Genomic DNA, 26063 nt, shown 5'->3' with positions numbered 1-26063 from the left:
GCAACCTTTATCTTTCTCTTTCTCTGACCTTTTGATAATTTTAATGGTAGTGTTACTTATGGTAACAATAATATTCAGATTAGCATAACATTGAATCTTTTTCAAATATCTATCGTGATTCAAATTATCCTCACATTTTCTCACATCTCGCACCATCTTTTCTGTCACATTGAATGCTCTAGCGACATCACAAATGCTTCATTTCGTGGCTGCTTGTATAACTTTTAATTTAAAACTAGTCTAGTACTTCCTTCTTTTATGCTGGTGGTTCTATAACTGATGAGGGTACAAGTTGATACAAAATCAAACTAACTTAGAACTGAAGTTGGGAAAAATATCTAGGAAATGGAATTTACAATTAGCATTCTAACAGTTTAGAATTATTGCAAATTATCATTGTCGTTGGCAGTAGTTTGTTATTGTTGACAAACACAAACAAAACGGGTTTCATGTTATGTGACGTGTGTAAGGATTTCTAGGGATACGGTAAGTAAAATATTTGTAATAACAATATTTACTAAAGGCTCTTAGTATCATTAGTTACCACTTGAATAATAGTTTCTGTTTTAGGCTGCATGTTAAGGAAAAACTTCATATAAAAGTGCCTTTATCTAATTCATTTTGAAGTTCTAAGGAAAATGTAAGTAAAACAGCATAAGTAATAACAAAATCATTACAGTGAACCCTCGTTTATCGCGGTAGATAGGTTCCAAACCCGACCACAATAGCTGAAAATTCGCGAAGTAGGGACACCATATTTACGTATTTATTTAACATGTATATTCAGACTTTTAAAACCTTCCCTTTACGTAGTACTGTTAACAAACTACCCTTTAATGTACAGAACACTTAATGCATGTACTACAGTGCCCTAAACTAAAACAGGCACAAATATTGAAGGCGATTTTATATCATGCGTTTCCTAAACACGCCAAAAAGCACGATAAAAAATGACAACCAATGTTTTGTTTACATTTATCTCTGATCATAATGAAGAAACAAACGCATTTACACATCTGTGTATAGGTTAGTTTTTGCATCGATTATATTGATTATATGTTGATTTTGTTATTACCAATGTTTTACTTAATTTTTCTTAGGACTTCCAAATAAATGAAATGAATGCCATTTATATAAAGTTTTTCTTTATGACGCCGCCGGAAACGGAAACCTTCCACTCGTTTACTGTACGCTCCATCTTCGATCGTAATAAACAAACAAAGGCATTAAACGTGCATGATGAAAGTGATAAATAATGATATTAAAAGCTTTCAGTGAAAATGTTATTACAAATACTATTTACTGTATCTATATAAAATCCTACATACGTAGCAAAGCAGGAAAACAATTTTTTTTCTTTTTTTTTTTTGGCGTTTAATCAACAATAACAAAGTGCCGCTAATGACGGAATGATAATTTACGAGAGAGAGAGAGAGAGAGAGAGAGAGAGAGAGAGAGAGAGAGAGAGAGAGAGAGAGAGAGAGAGAGAGAACTTGGGAGCTGATTCATCATCTATCAGCACGGGAACCAATCACAGTCCGTCTTACATGCTACGTAGTAGTTACAAATTCAAATACAAGGTACTATATACAGTATGCTTTACATGCGCTATTTTACTCTTGTTTTGTTGTAGGATATGTACGCTTATTCGAGATGTGATTTTTGCAACAAAGAATATTATTGGATGCAGTACTACGTACATATACATACAAAAGATTCATGGAAAAGATACACATCCATTACATTTGTAGTAGTAGCCACCAGCAGCCTTACACCATTCAAATATGACAAAGTCAGACTGCATCTGATTTGCGTTTTATGTTCGATTTAATTTTACTACGTATACTGAATTATCGTATGATAACATTCTCTTTTCGTGTTTTATTTCTTTCTGTACTGAATTATATGTCATATGTAATGCAATGAACAATCAGTAAGAGCAGATATTACTAATTATTAATGGAATTAACGAAATATTTAGGGTCTTCATATATCGCGGCTATTTTCGAAATTTCCGGAAAATCCGCGATATATGTATATACTGTACATGCGTTATGAAAAAAATCCACGAAGTCGTGAATCTGCGATAGTCAAACCGCGAAGTAGCGAGGGCTCATGGTACATAATCAATACTTGGTAAGATATCTGTTGCTACAAAAGCTAACCTATACACAAATATGTAAATGGGCTCGTTTCCTCATTATGATTGGCAATAAAAGAAACAAAACAATGGTTTCCATTTTAGACGGAGTGTTTAGAAAAAATATGATATAAAATCATCTTCACTAAATTTATTTCAGATTTCTAAGGATACAGCAAAAGCTAGCCTATAAACTGATGATTTTATAATTCACTAGCTGTATTACACAACAGATATGACCTAAATTAATTAAAGTTTGGTCCTAATCTTATCTAAAGGTCGTATTATACATGGAAATGTACAGTATGTGTAGTAAAGTCTATCGAGGACTCGCCATGAGTCTGTTTACTCTTTCTCTGGTTATCTTGTGCCACAATATTTATAGGGCAGGGATAACAGAATATTTTTATAAGTTATGGTTACATATTGGAATATTAATTTTCCTATTAAAAAGTATTTCCTCAGAACAAACCTAAACATTATTGTTAGAAAATTTCAATTTTGGTTGGGAGGATTTGAGTTATCCAATGACTAAAAAAGGGATTTTGACGAAGGAAAAATCTATTTCTGGGGAGAGACCTGTGGCACCCGGTGAAATTCCAAGGCCGCCTGTTTACAGTCCCGAAGAAAGACTCGTCGGCGTTGAGGGTAGTTCTGGACTTGTCGAAACTAAACTCTTACATCCTTCTATTTGGACTTGCTCGAGTGTGTGTTTATTATTATTGGGCTTGGAAGGCATTCTCTGGTACATTTTCACCGGCCGCCACAGGTCGTCCTTCGTCAAAATCCATTTTCTGGGTCGACCTGTGGCGGCCGGTGAAAATGTACCAGAGAATGCCTTCCAAGCCCAATAATAATAAACACACTCGCGCAAGTCCAAATAGAAGGATGTAAGAGTTTACTTTCGACAAGTCCAGAACTACCCTCAACACCGACGAGTCTTTCTTCGGGACTGTAAACAGGCGGCCTTGGAATTTCACCGGCCGCCACAGGTCGACCCAGAAAAAATATTAATAGTGAATTCCTGGTCAACCGAGCACTCAAGACAAAGAGTTTGCACATTGTAAGAACGTACAATATATATGCATACGCATCTCAAGATGTATTGCATGAACCTACATAGTCTCTTGAAGAGGATGCCCACTTATTCTTCCTCCTGGAATGGACGTCTGCCTTCTCCCAGACTCTTTCTCCCCTGGAAAAGGGAGAGAAGTAAGGGGTTCCTCTGATCTGACGACACAGGTCCTGACGAGATTATGGTTAGGGGTTTTTGTTTGAGGGCTCTTTGTGGTGCTGTCTCTTGGATTGAGCTTGACCTCCTATGATACATGATAAAGAGCAATATGTATATCACACTCCCACTCGTACTTTAATGAAAAAAATGGAGAATACTAGAAAAAACTTCAAAAAAATTTAGGCCAGTAGGAGAGCGTTAGGAACACATCTGTCCAATACAGTCAGAAACAGAATGGAGGCTCAAAGCGCTGTCAGATCCAGATCCCCAGTGATACTGAGTGGCAGTTGCCATGCCCTTGATAATTCTTCCAGGCCGTTAGGCATTAACAGCTGTTACCAGAATCTACCCCTACTAAAGAATGAGGGTTTGTATTCACATAGGAGCTACTATAGTTTGATGGTGAAGATGTACTTGGGAACGCAATCTGAAGACTCGAGTTATAACAAACTTTGTTTGCAGATATTTATCACGGTACTAGACTGGAAGTGAGTCTAAAATGCTAGATAGTTTTACTCTTAATTTCCTACCTCTTTCTTTCACTGACACACCTACATGTGTGTATGGGTGTCAAAACTATGAACAATAGTGCAACAGTATCAACAGTAGTGGAGGTTCATAGGAATAAATAGAATGTTAATAACAAAAATTCATTATTTCTTTACTCACTTGATGTTCATATATATGACAACCCTCCTCCCCAATGACTAGGGATGTCAAGAGAATAAGGATTTAGTTTTGACATAGAGACAAATACAAAGCATCTGCAGAGTATCCAAGCCAATATTATTGCAATTAACTGCTAGATTGTCTCAATATGTTCTGTAATAAAAGCCTAGGCCTATTTAAAGGAAATAAAACAGTAAATATTTAGTTTGGAGCTCAACACCAACATAAGCACATGAATTCTAGGAAAGTACTGAAATAACATCAGTTTTTAAAATAAAATCACTTGGCAAATTCCACATTCTTGGTTTGTGATCAAGTAAAAATATAAATTGTCATAACTATTAATTCATCTTTTAAGAGGAGTACATCAACAGTAATTATAAACCATAAGAAAACAGCACAAATATTAACTGTAAATGATAATTAAATGCCAATGATCAGATAAAATGACTAGATTATGATAAATTCTTTGAATCTATGCAGGAAACTAGATGATAGCATATTTTGGACCTCTGGTTAGTGATATCTTATCTTTCCAGTAATATTACAAACCACAAAAGGTCTTCAGGGATATAGTGATTTAATGATTACATCAAATAATTTTTTTCAGATCTTAGGTAAACCTCAAGGGTTTTGTGTGTAAATAATTATTTCTTAATAGTGTACATAAAAGCATTATCTAAAAATATTATTCCCAATGCTTTCTTATAAATGTTAGTTAATAAGAGAAAAAAATAATAAACACCATTTTTGTAACATACCATGAGGATGACTGTGAGGGTACAGAGGGCGTGGACGCTGCCCAATACCCGAGGGCTGTATTAAGCTTAAAGCCTGTTCTTCTTGACTAAGAGCCGCTGCTACAACACGAACAACATCCTCATCCCCCTGATTTGCAATTATTAAAAATTAGTACTGTTGTTAAGTTCAACTGCACATTTCACACAAACATTTCCATACAATTGACACATAACCATTTAATAATATCAAATTCCATCAAAGTGTACATATTGAAGTCAAAAGATGTCTTAGCTCTGTAAATTGAGTGTCAAATAAAAATTTCTGCAATGAAAAGTATCTATTTTCATTAAACTAAAATACCACCTACGTCAAATAAATGACAGATAGGAATTCTATGACATAAAAGAGGTGGTAAGTCAAAAAAATGATTCCTTTAAAAAAAAAAAATTTTAATAAGTAGTTTTGACAAAGGAAAACTTAATTTTTGGGAAGGTGCTGTGTGGCCCCCAAGGATTTTCCTCTTGAAGGCTAGAACAGGGAATCCAATACAACCCGATTACCAAAAAAATATTGTTCACCTGTTCTAGGGCCACTGTATCAATATGCAAAGCTACTTCAGGCTCATCTGAACTTGTCACAGCACCTAGGAAGCTGTACAACATCTGCTATCATGTGCAGCATTCATGAAAAGAAACATCACTCTTTGGGTGATGTTGAAGCCGAATGGCATTCCTTTGAAACTGTACATCCACCTTCTTGAACCTATACATCCATCTACTGAGCTGGACCCCAGGTAAGGTCGGAAGTATGGTAGTGGGAAATACCTTACCTTATTGCCTTATTCTATGTGTGGGTTCCCCCAGGTCTCTCAGTGTGAGGCACCTCGTATATCCACCAGAGAGTTGCTACTGCATCTTATGGTGTATTTTGCATCTTCTGGTGTATTTTGCATCTTCCAGTCTTGGATAGTCTGGGATGCATCTTAGGTGTTTATCGAGCTTATTCTTAAACATATCTACGCTCACTCCTGATATGTTTCTTAGATGAGCTGGCAGCGCATTAAATAGTCACTGCATTATCAATGCTAGTTTGTAGTGGATTAATGTCCTGTGTGCCTTTCTTAGTTTTCCTGGTATAGTTTTGGGCACTATTAATCTACCTCGGCTTGCTCTTTCTGATATTTTTAGCTCCATGATGTTTTCAGTAACTCCTTCGATTTGCTTCCATGCTTGTATTATCATATAGCGGTCTCTTCTCCTTTCTAGACTACAATTTTAAAAATTGCAGTCTTTCCCAGTAGTCAAGGTCCTTAACTACTTCTATTCTAGCAGTAAAGGACCTTTGTACACTCTATTTGTGCAATATCCTTTTGGTAGTGTGGGTACCATACCACATTGTAGTACTCGAGTGTACTACGTACATAGGTTTTGTACAGCATAATCATGTGTTCAGCTTTTCTTGTTTTAAAGTGTCTGAATAGGTAAGCCAACAGGTGACTTTTAAATCTATAGTACAGGTCCAAGCCCCATGGTTTATTAATTGGCTGACATGTTTGAGGGTCATCATTTTGAATGGGTCACACCTAATATGTTTGTCTGTGCTCTTCTCTTAAGGGAGTCTTTCTTTGGTACACTGAATAGTCTGTCTTGGAATTTTAGAAACTTGTGCCTTTCTATGAGTCTTCTTAAGCATCTTGCTTACAAAGGAGTCTAGTTCTAGGGTCCCAGCCTGACAAAGACTGTGGCGAGGTGGTTTTGTTATCCACGACCAAATGAGACTCTTGGAGACTATATTCTGTGACCACTGTTCCTGAAAAGGATAAGAGATGACCCTTAACCTGATGTTTCTCATTGATGAGACCCCCCTGCATCTATTTGGTTCACTGGCTGTTTCCCTTGGATGACCTCTAGTGGCCTCCGCAGGCTCAAAATACCAAGTTTGATATACTGGTAAGTGGCCTCACCTTGAGAGGGGTAACTTTGCTGGCCCCTCTCCTACAGATAAAACCTTGTGTATGCTGAGGCTTAGAATGGGATATAGGAGCTGTTCTCTTAGTGAGAAGTTTAGGAACCTGTTGCAGGAACTTACAGGAAGTGGTCTTATGAAATGGAATTTTATTCCTTTTTAGAAAAGGTCGATACTCTTTCCTTCACTTCTACGAAAGTGACTAGGCTATTGACCCTGTATTAGCTTTGTCAAAAAAGGGCTTGGAGGAAGAGTGATTTACACAGTGGATCACTTTACAGAAATTCCTACCTCCACTTTCTCCTAATCAAAGGCAGCTGGAACAGTCAGCCTTACCTCGTACCTTGTACTAATAAAACTCCCTAAACAATGGACACTATACCTGTATAATTTCTTTTCCAGATACACGAGAGTTGTAGCTGTCCATGAAGATGTGATACCCGCAGCCAAGAGAGGGATCCAGGAGCGTGAATATAATGTCTCTTAAGGTTGATGAAGTCCAGCACATACCCGGAGTTTGCTTCACAAAGCATGTACAGCTTCATTACATACCGTTTGGGTTTCTAGGGATTTATAAACCTTCAGTGACAGACAGCTCTCGTATCGCATCATGCCCTCCTCCAAAGACAGATTGCAGTCTGGAATGTAGACAGACTTGAAACCATCCTGGAGGCAATCCCTGACAGGTCTAACAAGAACTCTGTCCATAGTGCCCAGAGGTATAGCCTTTGCGTTAGAGTATAGAAGTACCTTCATATAACCTCAAAGCACGTATGAGACATCAATTGAAAAAAGCTTGGAATAGAGTACATCTTGTTTTGATACCAAAACATCCATGTAACAGGAAGAGGAATGAGGCCCATCATGATAACCATAGCCCAGAAACCTACCCATCTCCGACATATCCACTGGGATTCAAAAGATAAAATCAGTCTGACATTTCTCTTCCCTCATTTAGGAAGCATAAACATTGGTTTCTGCAACCAGAAGTCCAGGAATTCCCTTGTGATGGACGTTTGCAGAAAACCAACTATATTCACAGGCGTCACTGTCATCAGAGAATTGCCTGTAAAAGGGTGGAGCTTCAGGGGTGTTGGGTCCTTTGTCCACCCAGCCTTGTCATTGGAACAAGGGGTTATGCATTCACTCCCCAAACCATCCCATGCCCTTCCCTCTGATGAGTAGCATGGCCTTTTCCATTTGGTTTGGCAAACACTACAAACCCAGGGCGAGTCTGATGATCCAGCTCAGTATCATTATCACCCCATCTCCAACACCAAAACTAATCTCAAAACAACCTCCAAACTCACCATCAACAGCACCACTCTCAAAACGACCTTCAAAGGCATCTCCAACACCGCTTCCTTAACCGTTCTCTAAATGACTTCCAAAAGCATCTGCAACACCAACAGTGGTGCCCTTTACATGAGAGCCTCTTCCTCCTACATTGCTCATTTCTTGATATCATAGTTATAATGATGAACACAGTCACTCACACTTCCACCATCCTCCCCCATTGTTGTTTTTATCATCATAAAATTCCCCATTTCATCGCTTAGCAAATACTACGATCCTAAATCCTATAGACTCCCATCCGTCCAAATTTTCTCCAAAATCATCTTTCAGCAACCTGATTTATCTTGGTATCAAATTAGTTTCTAAAACACACTTGTATAATCAAAGCTCTGCTTATATGTTAAAACAGAACTTACAGCTCCATCATCATTCTTTTTCTGAGAAAATCCAAGTTGCTGGTGGGGTTCCTTAGAAGCATGAAACTTTCTTCCAGACATCTCTGGTATTACTAGTGTTCCCGAAGTCTTTATGCATAATTTGGTATTACATAATTAATGATCAAAGGCATACATCCAACATAAATGTACAAAAATGTAGACGTGTGCTTCCTACTCTTAGCAAAGTCAAGAGAAAATAGTTGATAAGACCATTTGGCACATGTCCAGTCAAAATTTGAGTTAATTCAATATTCCAGACCCATTGTAATCAACTATTCTGGTAAAATATTATTGTTTGAGTTTTCTCTCTGCAAAAAGTCTGAAACAAACAGACACAGTCCAAACTTGTATGTTTCAAATGGTGTTATTTAGAATTATTTAATGGTGAAACAGTATTTTGGAAAGCTGTCCACATCAAGTCTACTTTGCACTCCTTGCAGCATTTTAAAAACTGCTCATGAATAGCAGAGGCAAGGGACAGTGACAATGCCCTATGAGGACAATGAGATAGAGACTGACCATATATAAATACCCATGATCAGTGGCCAAGACCCCTTTCCACCAAAGCTAATACCAGGGAGGGTCAAGCAATGGCTGTTGATGACTCAGTAGGTATACCTGCAGATTCTCCCAAAGCCACCATCCCTTGCTCACAAGGATGATGAGCTTGCAGAAACTACAAGAAACTATTAAGTGTGAGCGGTTCGTATATGTCATTAACTGACAATACAAAAAAAAAAAAAAAAAAGCCCACTCGAGACACTACCCTGGGGAACATCATAGTCAAGGTTGTAAGATACTAAACAAATAACCCCTATACAAGTTTGGAATGTTCTTGCACCAATAAAATTACTAATAAAAATAGGATAGTTTCCTCTAAAAACTATTATGATAAGTATTTTATTAATGAATGCTTTTGATCAGTATTGTATGCCTTCTGAATGACAAAAAATATGGATACTGTGATCTGCTTTCCTTCAAAATCTCTACCAATATAATTTTCCAAGAGTGAGAGTCCACAGTGGATTGTTCTGTGTGGATTCTTTGGATAGTTTCCTGATGTTTATTTTGATTTGCTTTCTGGTTATCATTTACATCATGGTTTCAAGTTTTTCTAAAATTTACTGCTTACAAACAGAAACTAACAACTCGCGTATTGTTCACCTTCTTTGGTAAAAAATGTAAAATCCAGTTAAAATATTGTACAGTTTTAGTGTTTTTAATATAAAAACCTGCTTTCTTACAAATATTGGTTTTCAATTGTACAAAGCAAAAATAAGTATCTTAACTTTACATTGTGACAAAGTTGTGAAACAGAAAATTCCCGTAAACAATACCTGAGTTAGCGGCTTGTTTGGAGCTCGAAGTCTTCTGAGGATCAATGCATGAAGCTTATGCCTCAACTGAAGTGCTAAATGAGCAGCTTGAGGGTCGCCTAAAAACTGGATCCAGTTGTCAATTCTTACAAGGCAACTCAACCCTGCAGGTCGATCTTCACTCTCGCTATCACTACTGCAATCTCCGCTACCTCCTGTTCATAATATATAAAGTAAATCACACAGAAAAAAACATTTTTATGTTAGTTTAATTACATTTAATTTCTTAAAAAATAGGGTGACATCGGAAGACTTTTTTAATGAAAATAATATAAAGCAAAATTTTTTCTGTTTAACTCCCCTTGAGTTACTTCTTCCCCAGGAAGCTCCATTTGTAAACGTTTTTCCCTAAAATTTTCACAATTTCCCATTTTCTTTCCCTGCACTGAAAACATGTCTCAATTAAATTAATCAGACACTAGCAGCTGATGACAAGAACCCATGTTCCAGGGGTTCTTTGTTATTCAGTTTTTTTTTTTGTCAATTCTGCCATCTATATTTAATAGTATTACTGCACTGGGATACTACTGTTTTAAATAACTGTTGTGTGGAGCATATTTACTATATTGTTCCTATCAAGGAAAGTGTGTTTCAAGTTCCCTTCAAAAGACGCATGCCTATAGTAAAGTAATGACACTAGTGGCTAATGGTTACAAGCAAAGTGCCAGGGGTTCCTTCTTATTCAGTTTTGAAGTCAAAATCATTCCCTACCCCTTGACATTACAGGATGGGCAATTATATGAACATCCGGGGAGTAAAAAAATAAAAATGTAAATAAAATTCCATTTATTACTATGGCCCTCCCCTGATGTTCATATTGGTGACTCCTACACTCTGATGGAGGTGGGATGCCAGTGAAGGAAAGACAGAACAAAAATAAAATCCATACGTATCAAATACTTAAAATTCTAGACTCAACTGGTCTATATTGATGGAAACATGACATCTCAAATTACAGTTTGAAATATGGAACTCCAAACTGTTTTTCTAAAGATATTTGAAATATTTTGAAAATAAGAAAACTATAAATCAACTGAACTTGCAAAATTTGAAAGACCGCACCGCCAACAGCCACTATAGGATTTAGAGACCCACAATCTGATAAGAATGCCAGGATCCTTCAAGATAATGTTAAGTGAAGAGCATGGTATGCTATAAATAATATACTGTAATTTAGAATTTCAATGGAAAAAGATTATCATTTTGATAAGTAGGCATCATATAAATATTTAAAAACCATTAAAATCTTTACTTATAATTACATTTAACACTTTTAATCAACAACTTATACTCTTCCCTCTGGGATTTTGGATGTAGGAATTTGGGTTATATAACCCAGTGTTGGGGCTTGTGAGGCCATTCAGCACTAAAGGTATTGGGGGGGGGGGGAAGCTCAGGCAACTGACCCCTTAATGTAGTGATAACGGTAGGAAGGAAGGACACCTACAGTATATATATCTTAGGTTTTGCAGAAATCCTGGTCTAGAAAGTTTTACCAGCAACTCAATGGGGCATAAAGTCAAAGTTTGCTAAGCATCATCTTGAAGAATATTTTTTTACTTATTGAGATTGCTGGGTTCTAGATCATATAGCAACTGCTGGAGATGTAGTTTACTAAGGGGACTCTTAGTAGCATGTACAATGGCGCTTAGAAACAAGTAAAGTTGTACGCATAGGAGAGTGTGCTCCTGAAGGACCCCTTGCGCACATGGGTAACACTGTCTTTTCAACGTGGAGAGAAGCAGTAGGAGTCACACAAATGGAATTTAGTTCACAAAGGAGAGAAAAGACTGATACCTTCCATCCACACCAGAAGTTTGTGATGAGAGGAAGCAGCTCTTCTCAAGTGTCTTCTGTATTGTCTAGTCCTTTCTCAGTGTAGTCCTAAATTCATCTTAGGAGAAAGAAACTCCTGTAGGCACAATGTATCTTACACAGAGAGAAATGTTAGAAGTCACATACAGTATACACAACTCCTATTGATCTGTCTCTGTGTCCATACAGGGGAAAACAAGGGCAGAGCTCAGCTGGTGATGACATTCGAAGGAAAGAGATCATAAGAATTCTATGAAGAGACAGCACCACCATGTGATATGTCTCTACTGCGATCTGGACACGGATATAGGCTGACGATTAGAAGGGTGGCACCCCTTCAAACTAGTGGAAGCAGACACTTTCTTCCAGCAAGAGGTATATTGTCACACAGGAACAAGAAAGTGCATATTGCCTGGTTACATTGACAACTGTCAGTCAGCTACAGTTTTGGGAAAACTGCAAAACCTTTCTTGCTCGTTAATACTCCTCGCACACAAAAAACTCACAACATTTACTCAAAAAGAACAAAAGATTAAAACAGCCAGTTTACAGTGCTGGGAATACGTCTGTACTTTCTAGTGGTTAAAGAGAAGGTGGCTACTTGGTGTATTGGTGAGGGGGGGGGGTCACTTCCCCAGCAACCTACCAATAACCCACGCTGAAAACAATCTTATTAAAGGGCAAAGGTTTGTATTCATATATGAAAAAATACATTTATGAAAAAACTATGAATAATATATTATGAAAAAATATCTTATACTTTACTTACTACTCGATGGTTCAGACAAAGCATCCAATGGCAGCCGCATAGGACCTGCTAGCAGTAGCACAGTAAGTGGAGAAACCAAAGTAACTGTTCTTACATGAGCAATTATACCAATTCGTACCATCTCATCAAATACAAGCCAGTCTGAAGATAATGTGCTGACAAGTGCTCTATGAGCAGCACTAATGGGGCCATTGCTGTTACCAACCGTATCCAACAATGATGATGTTGGATGTAGACGAACCTTACTTTCCTTCCTGCAAAAATAACAATATTTTTTTCAGTTTACTTAACATTCCATATACAAAGATGAATACAAGAAATCTCTTGAAATTACAACTTAGTTACAACTTTTATGCTTTTCTTAAAATAAGTACTCCTAAATGCTATTTAGTAAATATGTCTTATCTATCTACATAAAAAGTCATCTATGATTAAACTAATTATTAGGACATTCATTCAACATTCATAAACTACATACTCTTGTAACAAAGCTTTATTCAATCAGAAGACTAAAATTTCTTATTTTTTTGGAGGGAGCACATGTATGGCTAGTACTGTAGAGGACACCAAGAGGACGCCACAAGATAGCAGCATATACTTTGATGAACCTTCCCCAACATTCATGTGACAATATTCTTTATAATGCAATCAATTACAGTAGAACCTCGGTTTACGAACGACTCCGCTTACAAATTTTTCGGCTTACGAAGTGACTTTCTCTGAAAAATTTGTCTCGGTTAACGAATTTAAATTTCCCTCCCACACGCCGTTTTTTGTGGAAAAATGTTAACGCCGCGCTTCCTGATCGCATTTTTCATGGAAATAACTTAACGACAGCATCTCACAATGGAGTCACGTGACTCCTCCCACGCATACCTACCACCCCCTAAACCCCTTTATTACCCCCTTCACTCATTCATTATCTCAGTATCCGCCGTCTCGATAGCATACATACTTAGTGAATTCGTGGACGATTTCTTTGTGATTTTTACACGTGGTTTGTGATTTGTTTTATTTTTACTCATTTGTGATTACAGTACTGTACTGTGTATTATTGTGTTAGACAATGGCTCCTAAGATGTCGAAGAAGGAAAGCAGTAAGAAGAAGCTGATGATAACGATCGAGATGAAGAAGGAGATCATCGAGAAGCATGACCAAGGCATGCGTGTGAAAGACATTGCTAGTTTTTTCAATCGCTCGCAGTCGACGATATGCACAATATTAAAGAAAAAAGAAGAAATAAAGGCCGCTAAAGTAGCTAAAGGTGTATCGTCGTTGTCAAAACAACGGCCACCTATTCTTGATGACGTAGAAAATTTATTAATGGTGTGGTTAAATGAAAAGCAGCTCGCAGGAGATTCAGTAAATGAGAACATGATTTGCGAGAAGGCAAGAACCATTTACGAGGACTTGGTGAGAAGTGAGCCAGGCACATCAGCAGAAAAACGAAGTTTTAAGGCAAGCCGAGGTTGGTTTGAAAAATTCAAGAAGAGAACGGGTATCCATAGTGTTGTTCGGCATGGCGAGGGGGCCAGCGCCGATACGAAGGCAGCAGAGTCTTTTGTGAAAGAGTTCAAAAGGCTCGTGGACTCCGAGGACTACGTTTCCCAACAGGTGTTTAATTGCGATGAGACAGGCCTCTTTTGGAAGAAAATGCCCAGGAGGACCTATATCACGGCAGAAGAAAAGGCCCTTCCTGGCCATAAGCCCATGAAAGACCATCTAACCCTGCTGTTCTGTTCCAACGCCAGTGGGGATTGCAAAATTAAACCTCTCCTGGTGTATCACTCGGAGAATCCACGAGCCTTCAAGAAGAACAATGTGCAGAAGAAAAAGTTGCACGTCATGTGGCGTTCTAATACAAAGGCTTGGGTGACAAGGATCTTCTTCGTTGAGTGGATGAACGAGGTTTTTGGTCCCGAAGTCAAGAGATACCTCCTGGAGAAGGACCTCCCACTCAAAGCCTTGCTGTTAATGGACAATGCTCCTGCCCATCCTCCAGCCATTGAAGAGGACATAGCGGAGGAATACAAGTTTATTAAGGTGAAGTTCCTACCCCCCAACACCACTCCAATACTCCAGCCCATGGATCAGCAAGTGATCTCAAATTTTAAAAAATTTTATACCAAAGCTATGTTCTAGCGCTGCTTTGAAGTAACAGAGGGCACCAATCTTACCCTCAGAGAGTTTTGGAAGGATCACTACTCCATCTACAACTGCCTGACTTTAATTGATAAAGCCTGGCAAGGAGTCACCAGGAGAACCTCAATTCCGCCTGGAAGAAACTGTGGCCCAACGCCGTTGCAGAACGGGATTTCGAGGGGTTCGAACCCAACCAGGAGGAAGCAGTTGACGAGGATATTGTGTCCTTGGGCAAGGCAATGGGGCTGGAGGTGGACACGGATGACATCGACGACCTCCTGCAGGAGCATAAGGAGCAGCTGACTACCGAGGAGCTGAAGGACCTGCACGAGCAGCAGCAAAGAGAGGTAATAGAGGAAATCTCATCTGAGGAGGAGGGAGGCACTGCAAAATCACTGTCTTCGAGTGAGATAAAAGATTGTTTAAAGAAGTGGGAAGACGTGAAAAGTTTTCTTGAGGAAAATGTCCCGAATAAGGCTGAAACAGACCGTGCAATAAATTTATTAGTCGATAATGGGGTGGGTCACTTCTATAAAATTTTAAAGAACAGACAAAAGCAGGTGTCTATTGAAAAATATCTTGTGAAGGGGGAGAAAAGAACTGTGAAAGACGACGACCAAGAGTCTCGCAAACGCAAAACCAGTGATAGTGAACGCCATTCTCGCGAGAGAACTCCAGTCAACGTTCCTGAAGTTCTCATGGAGGGAGATTCTCCCTCCAAGCAGTAACCCCCTCCTCCTCCTTCCCCTCCTCTCGTCTCCATCAAGCCAGCAGTGACACTCCTCTAAGGTAAAGTTCAGGTTTACTGTGCATGCATATCCATATTTTCATCATTAAATAACTGCAATATTTTAATAATTTTGTGTAGAGTACAGTAGAGTACTGTATGTGTAAGGAAAAATTTGTGAAAATTGGTTTTTGTAGATGGGTTGAACTAATTATTTCGATTTTATAACATTCTTATGGGGAAATTCGTTTCGCGATACGAATTTTTCTGTTTACGAGTTCGCATTAGGAACGAATTAAATTCGTAAACCGAGGTTCTACTGTATTTCAATACTTACCTGGAAATCACATTGCTACACCATTTGATGTTAGATCTTCCTCGACAAAATAGATAAAAAAAAGAATATGTAATCTTTCATTACCATACTTATATTCATGGAGACACTTGCCTCCCACTTGGAAGTAGGGAACTCAGGATGAGCATAATCATGCTGTCTTGTCTACTACAGTAAGAATTAATCTGAATGAAATCATGAGAGACCCATAACATCCTTACGTTACCTGTATGGGGAGGAGGAACATTAAGTACCTCCCAAAGTAGAGAAATATTTAATTTTATTAATTTTATCACAAATGTTTTATAATCATCTTTACCTGAAAGTCACATCACTAAACACCCTATTGTAGACAAATGCCACAACCCTTCCTAAGGAAAAATTCTCAATGAAATTCAACTATGTGAGTACATACATACATATACCAAGGCACTTCCCCCAATTTTGGGGGGTAGCCGACATCAACAAATGAAAGAAAACAAAAAGGGGACCTCTACTCTCTACGTTCCTCCCAGCCTGACAAGGGACTCAACCGAGTTCAGCTGGTACTGCTAGGGTGCCACTATGTGAGTACTCACCTTATATCACATCAAACCTTGAAAGTGGTAAGATACAATTTATGTCCATTGAAGTGACCAAGCAGCTTTAACCCACAAAACTACCTCATATCTTCCCCCTTAGTTCAAATATCCTTTTTATGTGTAAAAATATAGAAATGGCCACTCATTTATGATATCTAAGGCAGAGGGGCCTTCAATAGAGAACATAATTAGGTTTGTCCCAGGTCATCCATCAACTTTTTAGGATAAAACTTCAACTACTAAACCATCTCTAATACTTATGAAAGGTTTACTGACAGCAAAGGCAAAGGTGACACCAAAACAGAATGATCTGAAGTAATTCAAAATATCATTATCCTTCTTTTTCCTGTGATTAGAGTTCTTATACTAAAGCCTTTAATTAACACATTTTAAATAAGATAAAAGAAACAGATGCTCACTCACTAACCCATTCTAGAAAGAACATACATTAACCCTTCATGATGTACATGGAGAGGCATGATAAAGTTTCTCATACAGAAGCCTATTTATATTATATTTCCACCAATAATACACTTTACAAAACTATGGTAGATTTACCTGATATATTCATAATAAAAAATAGCACAAATCACAAACAATTCAGAGCAATTAAAATTTTCATTAGCCAAATATAGAATCTCTGTAATATTCTTTTTGTATCACCAACAAATAAGATGGTATTTTAACCAAAGTAGGTAAGTCACCAATCCGCTGCTTCCGACTAAGATTTTTATAATTGAGAAAGATCTTGTTTCAAATTATTAAGCTATGTGACTCTCAGATTCATTAAAATAAGTGTTATTAAAAACAAGGCTTTTGAGCCTCAAAACTATTTTTCAAGTTTGGTACATATGCATGTCAACAATTTAATCTTCATTCATTCAAACTAGTTTTAAAAAATAAAACAAAAATGTTACAGAAAGATATAACTACCAAAATCACATGCTAAATGACTATTTTTTAATGCCTAAATTATGTCACATATCATATGGTTTACATCATACATTGACACAAAAATCATTTTCTTACTGTGTGCGAAGTTGACATTGTTCTCGATCCACTCTAATAAGATTTGGATACATTCCAGACACCAAAGCTGCTTTTACCACTGCCCAATTATCACTATTGGTATTTACATCTCTGTAAAGAATGTAAATCAAATTTTAAAAATCACATAACCAATGGGAAACCAAACATTTACTATCTACGCAGGCATCATGAACAATTATTACATATATTTCCCTGTTAGAGCCCTTGGGCTTATAGCTTCCTCCTTTTCCAACTAAGGTTGCAGCTTAGCTAGTAATAATAAATAAACAATAAATAATTAATAATAAATACTAAATAATAATAATATAATACTGTACAGTATATAATAATAATAATAATAACAATAATGATAATAATAATAATAATAATAATAATAATAATAATAATAATAATAACAATTATAATAATAATAATTGGCAAATTTTTGCTGAAAAAATAGTATCAATATGCTGATACCATGAATCAGAGGAAATACTATTTAAATAAGAAAAAATAACTAAGATACAAATAATAATCCTGAATTTTTCCAAAGTTAAATAACTCTTTAAAAATAACTAAGATACAAATAATAATCCTGAATTTTTCCAAAGTTAAATAACTCTCAGAGGATTTACCAGATGGCAACCATACATAAAATATTCAATTGAATATTAGAGACCAGTGAAAACCTGCATAATTGCAAAACCCTACCAAAATATATCAAGTTTTTTAGTCTTCATCGAGTAGATGCTGTGGATAAGAATTGTATAAAATGCATGGCTAGGCTACATAAAAGTAATGAACTTGTGGTAAATTCAATGCTGTGAAAATAAATACATTACTGTAAATATAATGCCAATACATTACTGTAAATATAATGCCAACTAAGTGTTAGTTCAAGGCCAGACAAACACTAGCTTCAACTACAAAAAGCTGATCATCAACAAACAATAATTTAAGATGTTAAAAAAGAGGTATCGAAAGATTAAAATAATTAATGTTTAAAACAGTGCATGCATATTACATACAAAAATTTTGTTATAAGTATGAGCAAAAGACTAATTATTTAAAACTTTGATAAAATTCAGAATATAACACTAGAAATGACAAAAGCCCCACTAGTATGAATTTCAGAGATGAAGATACCAACCCCATTTTATATTGAAAAAAATCTTTATTTTTACCCACCTAATGTCTCCTGGTCCACGAGCACGAACAAAGCCAGCCCCTCGTAATTGTGCTAATACTTGCGAACGCATACCATGGATCATTTCCATTGTGGCACCAGATACATAATTTCTCTCACACCATCCACGCTCCCAACCTTCACCACAAGCTTTCTGCCATGCCTAGAATACAAAATGAAAACGGAAGTAGGGTAAACTACACAAAACTCTGGTCGGATGAGAGGAGATTTCCAGGTACTCCTAAGAATGTAGTTCGAGGTAAGTTTCCGTGTTGGAACAATGAAGTTTTAAATATTTTAATTTCCTCTGCATTCCATGCTTTTATCTTTCTCTAGTATATCTGGAAGATTTATATTAGAAAAGTGTAAAGAAGGACTTCTTTCACCGGGCGTCACAGGTCTCTTCCCAGAAATAGATTTTTCCTTCGTCAAAATCCCTTTAATTTCCTGAACTAATTACAAACATAATATGAAATTACTCAAAATAAAAATTATAAATAAATCTTCAAAATAATTGTGAAGATCCAGTAAATTATAACCTCTTACTTTAGCTGAGTTTACTATCATAGAAATATGGCATACTATCTTGGAATAGAGACTTAGCTGGTGAGTTTCAAATATAATAAGAAGAAATAACTTTTCAAGGTGTAGCCTTTATACCACCTGTGGAAATACAGTACAATGATTAACCTGAATTTGATCCCCTGTCATTCAATAAATACAGGTACAAACTGTACACTTACTAATCCTGAGTCATATTTCTCTTCCCTATCTACTCATAGTTTGCTCTAGTTCCTTCATATACATCCTTCTTTTCTCCTATGTAATTAAGCTGATCATCCAGCTTGTCTTTGATTCTTCCCTAAATGTCTGGAATTTTCTTTAATCTCATATTAACCCTTTTACCCCCAGGCTCTTTGGAAATTTCCAACCCTTAACCCCCGAGGGGTTATTTTTTTCCCAGCACATTTTGCAGTATATTTTTTTTAAATTGCTCTAACAGGCTTAATTTTTGTCAGAGAGGTCAGGTTGGTCTCATTCTCTTGGAAAATGCCTGAATTTTTTCAGAAAATTATCAAAAATATGAAAAAAAAAAATTTTTATAGCATTTTTTTTGCAAGGACGTACCAGTACGTCCATGGGGGTAAAGGGATGGGTTTTGTGAAACGTACCAGTACGTCCTTTGAGGGTAAAAGGGTTAAACCATAACCATGGTTTTGAGACTACATTTTGTGCCCACGTAGAAATAGTATGACTTCCCCAGCCTGAAACCTCTCATTAATGAGGTCCCTTGCCTCTACAAGACTGAGTCAGTCATGGGTAGAAGGATATGCATGATAAAGGACCAAAGTTTGTTTTGCGTAGAAACAAAGAAAATATATAATCTGACTGCATTTAGCAAGACCAGTAGACACTGACAATATTCACAAAATTTGCTTTAAGCGATCATAAATTGCCATTTCAAAATGTGCTTACTTTCTATATAACATTGGTTAGTGGTTAAGTATATGGAATTAATTTCTAGCTTAAAGAATACTGCTAATCCCCAAAAGAACCGCTGATGTTGAAAACTCATCCTACGCAACAGTTTTTCTTGAATTTTTTTTATTTATAGTTTGATACTAGTTTTATCGTAAAATAAACTATATGTAAATAGTAACAAAAATTTTTCCTTACCCTAAATAATGAATAAGTTAATTTTTCTTAAATCATAATTTAGAATAAGCACTCTCAGAACACAAGGCAGACATTAATCTAAACATAATGAAGTACTGTAAACTTGACCTGTTTATTATTCATATAACTTTTAATAGCTACTGCACCTATTAAACATATCTTCAAGAAGGAATTCATTTTAAATTAACTTATCAACTAATTAGAAAATTCTTTTATCACTTCAATTTACATGCTTCTTTCAATATGGCTCCTTCCACCTATGAATCCATGAAAGGTAAGCAGGTAATATATGGTGCGGCAAAAATTGGAACCCAAGAAGCTGAGAGGCAAGTCTAAATGTTGAAAAATCTTACATATATTATCTAATTTCTATTTAGCCTAAGTATAGTTGCTTTAGACATTTGGATAGACGCAAAAAGGATAAATGGGCCCTCATAAAGCACAATCAATTAGCAACATTTTCTAATAATAAAGCTACAATGAAATTAATGAATCAATGAGAGTACTATAAAGACTTAAGGCAAGGATATGAAGCAATTAAAATTTTCTAATGCTAACGGTACAGACAACCTTATACAGCCTAACTCAGAGAGAGAGAGAGAGAGAGAGAGAGAGAGAGAGAGAGAGAGAGAGAGAGAGAGAGAGAGAGAGAGCCTTACCTTATTGCCTTATTTGCCTTATTTTTTGTTTGGGTTCCCCCAGGTCCCTCAGTGTGAGGCACCTCGTATATCCACCAGAGAGTTGCTAATACATCTTCCGGTGTATTTTGCATCTTCCAGTCTTGGATGGTCTGGGATGCATCTTAGGTACTTATCGAGCTGATTTTTAAACGCATCTATGCTCACTCCTGATATGTTTCTTAGATGAGCTGGCAGCACATTAAATAGTCGCTGCATTATCGATGCTGGTGCGTAGTGGATTAATGTCCTGTGCGCCTTTCTCAGTTTACCTGGAATGCTTTTTGGCACTATTAATCTACCTCGGCTTGCTCTTTCTGATACTTTAAGCTCCATGATGTTTTCAGCAATTCCTTCTATTTGCTTCCATGCTTGTATTATCATGTAGCGTTCTCTTCTCCTTTCTAGACTGTATAGTTTTAAAAATTGCAGTCTTTCCCAGTAATCAAGGTCCTTAACTTCTTCTATTCTAGCAGTATAGGACCTTTGTACACTCTCTATTTGCGCAATATCCTTTTGGTAGTGTGGGTACCATATCACATTGCAGTACTCGAGTGTACTACGCACATAAGTTTTGTAAAGCATAATCATGTGTTCAGCTTTTCTTGTTTTAAAGTGTCTGAATAACATTCCCATTTTTGCTTTACATTTAGCCAACAGTGTTGCTATTTGGTCGTTGCATAACATATTCCTATTTAAAATTACACCAAGGTCTTTAATTGCTTCCTTGTTTGTGATTGTCTCATTATTAGGTCCCTTGTATGCATACACCATTCCTTCTCTGTTTCCATAATTTATTGATTCGAATTTATCGGAGTTAAATACCATCCTATTTATCTCCGCCCATTCATATATTTTGTTTAGATCTCTTTGTAGTGAGTTCCTATCTTCATCACAAGTAATTTCTCTACTTATTCTTGTGTCATCGGCGAAACTTCTCACTACGGAGTTTTCAACATCACAGTCTATGTCTGAGATCATAATAACAAATAGCAGTGCAGCTAATACCGTACCTTGGGGCACACCAGATATTACCTGGGCTTCATCTGATTTCTCGTCATTTGCAACCACTATCTGTTTTCTGTTTTGCAGGAATTCTTTTACCCATTTTCCTATCTTTCCCACAATATTATGCTTTCTCATTTTTTTCTCCAATATGTTATGGTCTACCTTGTCAAAGGCTTTTGCAAAATCTAGATAGATCACATCTGTGTCTTTTTCATTTATCATATTATTGTATATGTTTTCATAGTGAGCTATCAGTTGGGTCTGTGTACTTTTTCCAGGTACGAAACCGTGTTGACCCATATTAAACAAATTATTTTTGACCAAATGGTTCATTATTTTCTTTTTTATTACCCTCTCATACACTTTCATAATATGTGATGTTAGACTAACAGGTCTATAATTGCTTGCCTCTAGTCTTGATCCACTTTTGAAGATAGGGGTTATATAAGCTAATTTATGTTTAACATATATCTCGCTCATATCTATACTCTGTCTTAGCAGTATTGCAAGTGGCTTCGCGATAGTGTTTGCAGTTTTTTTTAACAAAATCGCTGGAACTCCATCTGGTCCGGCTGCCGATCCATTTTTAATTTCGTTTATAGCCGTGACAATATCTGCTTCATTAATATCTATATCCGTTAGATATTCAACATTTTCTTCTCTCATTTCTGTTTCATTATTCTCATTCGCAATTCTTGGCGTGAACTCACTCTCATATTTTTCTGCTAATATGTTGCATATTTCCTTTTTTTCATTCGTTAGCCGTCCTTCAATTCTTAGAGGGCCTATTTCTATTCTCCTTTTATTCATCTTTTTTGCATAGGAGTAAAGTACTTTGGGGTTTCTTTTTATATTTTGAAGTGTCCTTTCTTCTAAGTCCCTTTTTTCATTTTCTTTTGACTGTATAATCTTTTGTTCTGCATTTTCTATCTTACATTTTATTTCCCTCATTTTCCACACATTTTTTCCTTTTGCAAGATTTTTCTTCCACTTTTTAATTTTCTGAAATAAGATCCTTCTGTCTCTTGGTATGCACGTCTTTTGTTTATTGTTTTTTTTTCGGTACATATTTTTCAACAATTTTCTCCAGTATTTTGTACAGTATATCCGTATTTACCTGTATATTATCACTTATAAATACATTTTTCCATTCTTTATTCAGTTCTTCATTTATTTCTGACCATTTTATATTCTTACTGTAAAAGTTATATTTTCCATATCCTTCCAAAGTTTTGTGCTTTTATTAATTCTGTGATCACTTGCTTTGGAATGAACTATCAATTCAATGACATTGTGGTCTGAAATTCCCGTGTTATACACTATTATTTCTTTAACATAATTCACCTCATTCACAAATACTAGATCTAGGACATTTTCCTTTCTTGTTGGAATGTGGTTTATTTGTTGCATATTATGTTCTAATAGCATATCTTGAAGCTTTTCAAATTGCCTCTTATCTTCTGCGCTACTATTACTATCTTTTTTATATGTATACATACAACCACTTTCTTCTATCCGTTCTTTCCAATCCACGAAAGGAAAGTTAAAATCTCCGGATAGGAGTATATTCCAGTCTTTATGGTTTCTACATATATCATCTATTTTTTCTATTATTATGTCAAACTCCTTAGTGTTTGGGGGTCTGTAAACTACAATATTCATTAGTTTTTCAAATTCAAATTCTACCGCAATCAATTCACATTCTGTGTTGCTGTATTTTTCACATACTTTTCCTTGATTATGTCTCTTCCATATATTGCGGTTCCCCCTTGATTCCTATTTTTTCTGTCTGATCTATAAGTTTGGAAACCCTTTATCTGGTCATCACTGCCAGTCTCTTGGGAATACCATGTTTCACTTATATTTAATATATCTATTTTTTCAATTTGGGTTAGTTCTTCTAAGAACTCTATTTTCCTTTTAGAGTTACTCGTGACTAAACCCTGTGCATTCATTACTATTATGGTTTGTGTTTCATCCCCATTATTTAATATTGGTAATAATATGGATTCTCCCATGCTTCCTTCCTGTTCTGATATGATGTTCTTTTCTTCATTTCCCGGAATTCTGCCATTAAAAAATCCAACTTTTCTATTTATTTGCTCTTTCGCCTTCATATTTATTTGTGTGTGTATACCTGCAACTGTCCCCATATCTGCACCAGCCCCTGGCATTATAGATGCATTCTTTTTAGTTGGGCTCTAAATGTGCAGGTTTGGGTTGAAAGCCCTCATATCTTGGGGCTCTTGGTTCAAAGCGCGGTTTATACACGGCCTGCTTTTTTGTTTCTTTTTTTGTTTCTTTTTTGCTTTCATTTTTCTTTTCAGTTTGCTGAGTTTTCTTACTTTCATTCATGGTTTCAGGATGCATATATCTACATGTTTTTTTTTGTAAATGCATCCTTTTCCTTCTTTTAGGTTTTTGCATATTTTTGGATGGAGATCTCTGCATTCGTCTCCGTATCCGTCTAAATACGCAAATTTACCATATATTTCATAATTATGGCATATCTTTGGATGCTTGTAGTAGCATCTTTCGCCAAATCTGCAATTCCCTCTTTTCAGCATATTGCAGACTATATCCTTCTTTTCTATTTTTTCTTGTTCTTGCTCTTCCCTAAAATTATGTAGGTCCGGGTAGAGTCTCTTGGGTCTATTATTTGTTTCCATCTGGTAATTTATTTCTTCATAAGTATGTTGTTGGATGGCATCATAGGTTATATCAATGATTTCTTCTGCATCCTTACACATATCCTGTTCATTGTTCTCTTCTTCTTCTTTTTCTTCTTCTTCTTCTTCTGTTTCTTCTTCTTCCTCTTCTTTATCTTCAACTATTTGCAGATTTAGTCTCGACTTAATTATATTTTCTATCCAGACTAAGCATGTTGAGCAGAATACCTTTGTGTCTTTATTTTTTATTTTTTGCTGTATTTCAGCACATGTGGGATGTGTTGGGACATGACAGGCATCACATTTTCTAATCAATTGTTGAGGATTATTAATGGAATACCATATCTTACATGTATTACACCATTTTGGCATTCTTTTTCCCATTGCATCAATCAGCATATTCACCATATTGGACTTCTTATTGTTCTTTGATGGAATGTGTTGATTGATGTAGACTTTCTTTATAAGTCTCTTTATCACTTGGATTTTCTTTGGAATTTCTTCAATTATTTTGCTGATGTTTTCCGCAGATTTGCTCCAGTTTATTGGATCATATTGTTTCAATATGTCTGCGAATATTTTTCCGTCACATTGGTTGACGTTACTAGTGACCTCTGTTATCAGACGGTCGAGCTCCTGTTTCGCCAACTCATGGAATTTATTTTTGCTGAGTCCAGCGATGTCTCTCCAAGCCTTGCCCGTGTTGTACATAGCCATCTTGATTAGATTTTTAGTAATTCACAAGATAACTATTCTATGCCGACGTTTTATCCCACTTCTCCGACCTCAAACTAATCACTGACTATTCACGAAAACTTGTAGCTATATTGCACTCGATAGCCTTTTGTTATCCGCGTTAAATCATGATATTTATAGGATCGCAAAAGTGTAATCACTAACCGGCACACAGATACAAAACTGAGAGAGAGAGAGAGAGAGAGAGAGAGAGAGAGAGAGAGAGCTACTGAATTATGTTTTCAGATTCTACAGTGGGATGTAATGGGGAGAGAGAGAGAGAGAGAGAGAGAGAGAGCTACTGAATTATGTTTTCAGATTCTACAGTGGGATGTAATGGGGAGAGAGAGAGAGAGAGAGAGAGAGAGAGAGAGAGAGAATTATGTTTTCAGATTCTACAGTGGGATGTAATGGAGAGAGAGAGAGAGAGAGGGAGAGAGAGAGAGAGAGAGAGAGAGAGAGAGAGCTACTGAATTATGTTTTCAGATTCTACAGTGGGATGTAATGGGAGAGAGAGAGAGAGAGAGAGAGAGAGAGAGAGAGAGAGCTACTGAATTATGTTTTCAGATTCTACAGTGGGGATGTAATGGAGAGAGAGAGAGAGAGAGAGAGAGAGGTGTAGATCTAGGAAAAAATAATAGAACTTAGCCATGAAGCAGCCTATAGACCTGACCTTTAAATGAAGTAAGGTTGTAAGAGTAAACAATTTACACAGCAAAAATGGAAAATATGTTCTTGCAGGTGTTTCAAGGCCACATGTAAGGTGAAATCTAACTTTGAATTAAACAAAGCCCATAGATAATTGAGAGATAAGCTACCTTGCAAAAGAAAGGGGGATGTCCAACAAATGAGGTG

At 36.4% G+C, this 26063-nt stretch overlaps 1 protein-coding gene across 2 annotated transcripts in view; it reads right to left on the bottom strand.

Annotated features, from left to right (window-relative positions):
• The window catches only part of LOC137655672 (3'-5' RNA helicase YTHDC2-like), a 388907-nt gene that overhangs the window by 52439 nt on the left and 310405 nt on the right, over positions 1 to 26063 (bottom strand). For both annotated transcript variants that reach the window (XM_068389626.1, XM_068389627.1), the window contains exons 20-24: positions 18445 to 18605; positions 17257 to 17367; positions 12443 to 12696; positions 9820 to 10013; positions 4805 to 4931 (exon numbers count right to left, since the gene is read on the bottom strand). In XM_068389626.1, the coding sequence (XP_068245727.1) occupies positions 4805 to 4931; positions 9820 to 10013; positions 12443 to 12696; positions 17257 to 17367; positions 18445 to 18605 (847 nt within the window). The remainder of the gene's footprint in view (positions 1 to 4804; positions 4932 to 9819; positions 10014 to 12442; positions 12697 to 17256; positions 17368 to 18444; positions 18606 to 26063) is intronic.

The sequence above is a fragment of the Palaemon carinicauda genome, chromosome 16, assembly GCF_036898095.1.
Source record: "Palaemon carinicauda isolate YSFRI2023 chromosome 16, ASM3689809v2, whole genome shotgun sequence".
Taxonomy (NCBI): Eukaryota; Metazoa; Arthropoda; class Malacostraca; order Decapoda; family Palaemonidae; genus Palaemon; species Palaemon carinicauda.
Note: the sequence above shows the minus strand (reverse complement) of the source record. Positions and strands in the feature narration are given on the sequence as shown.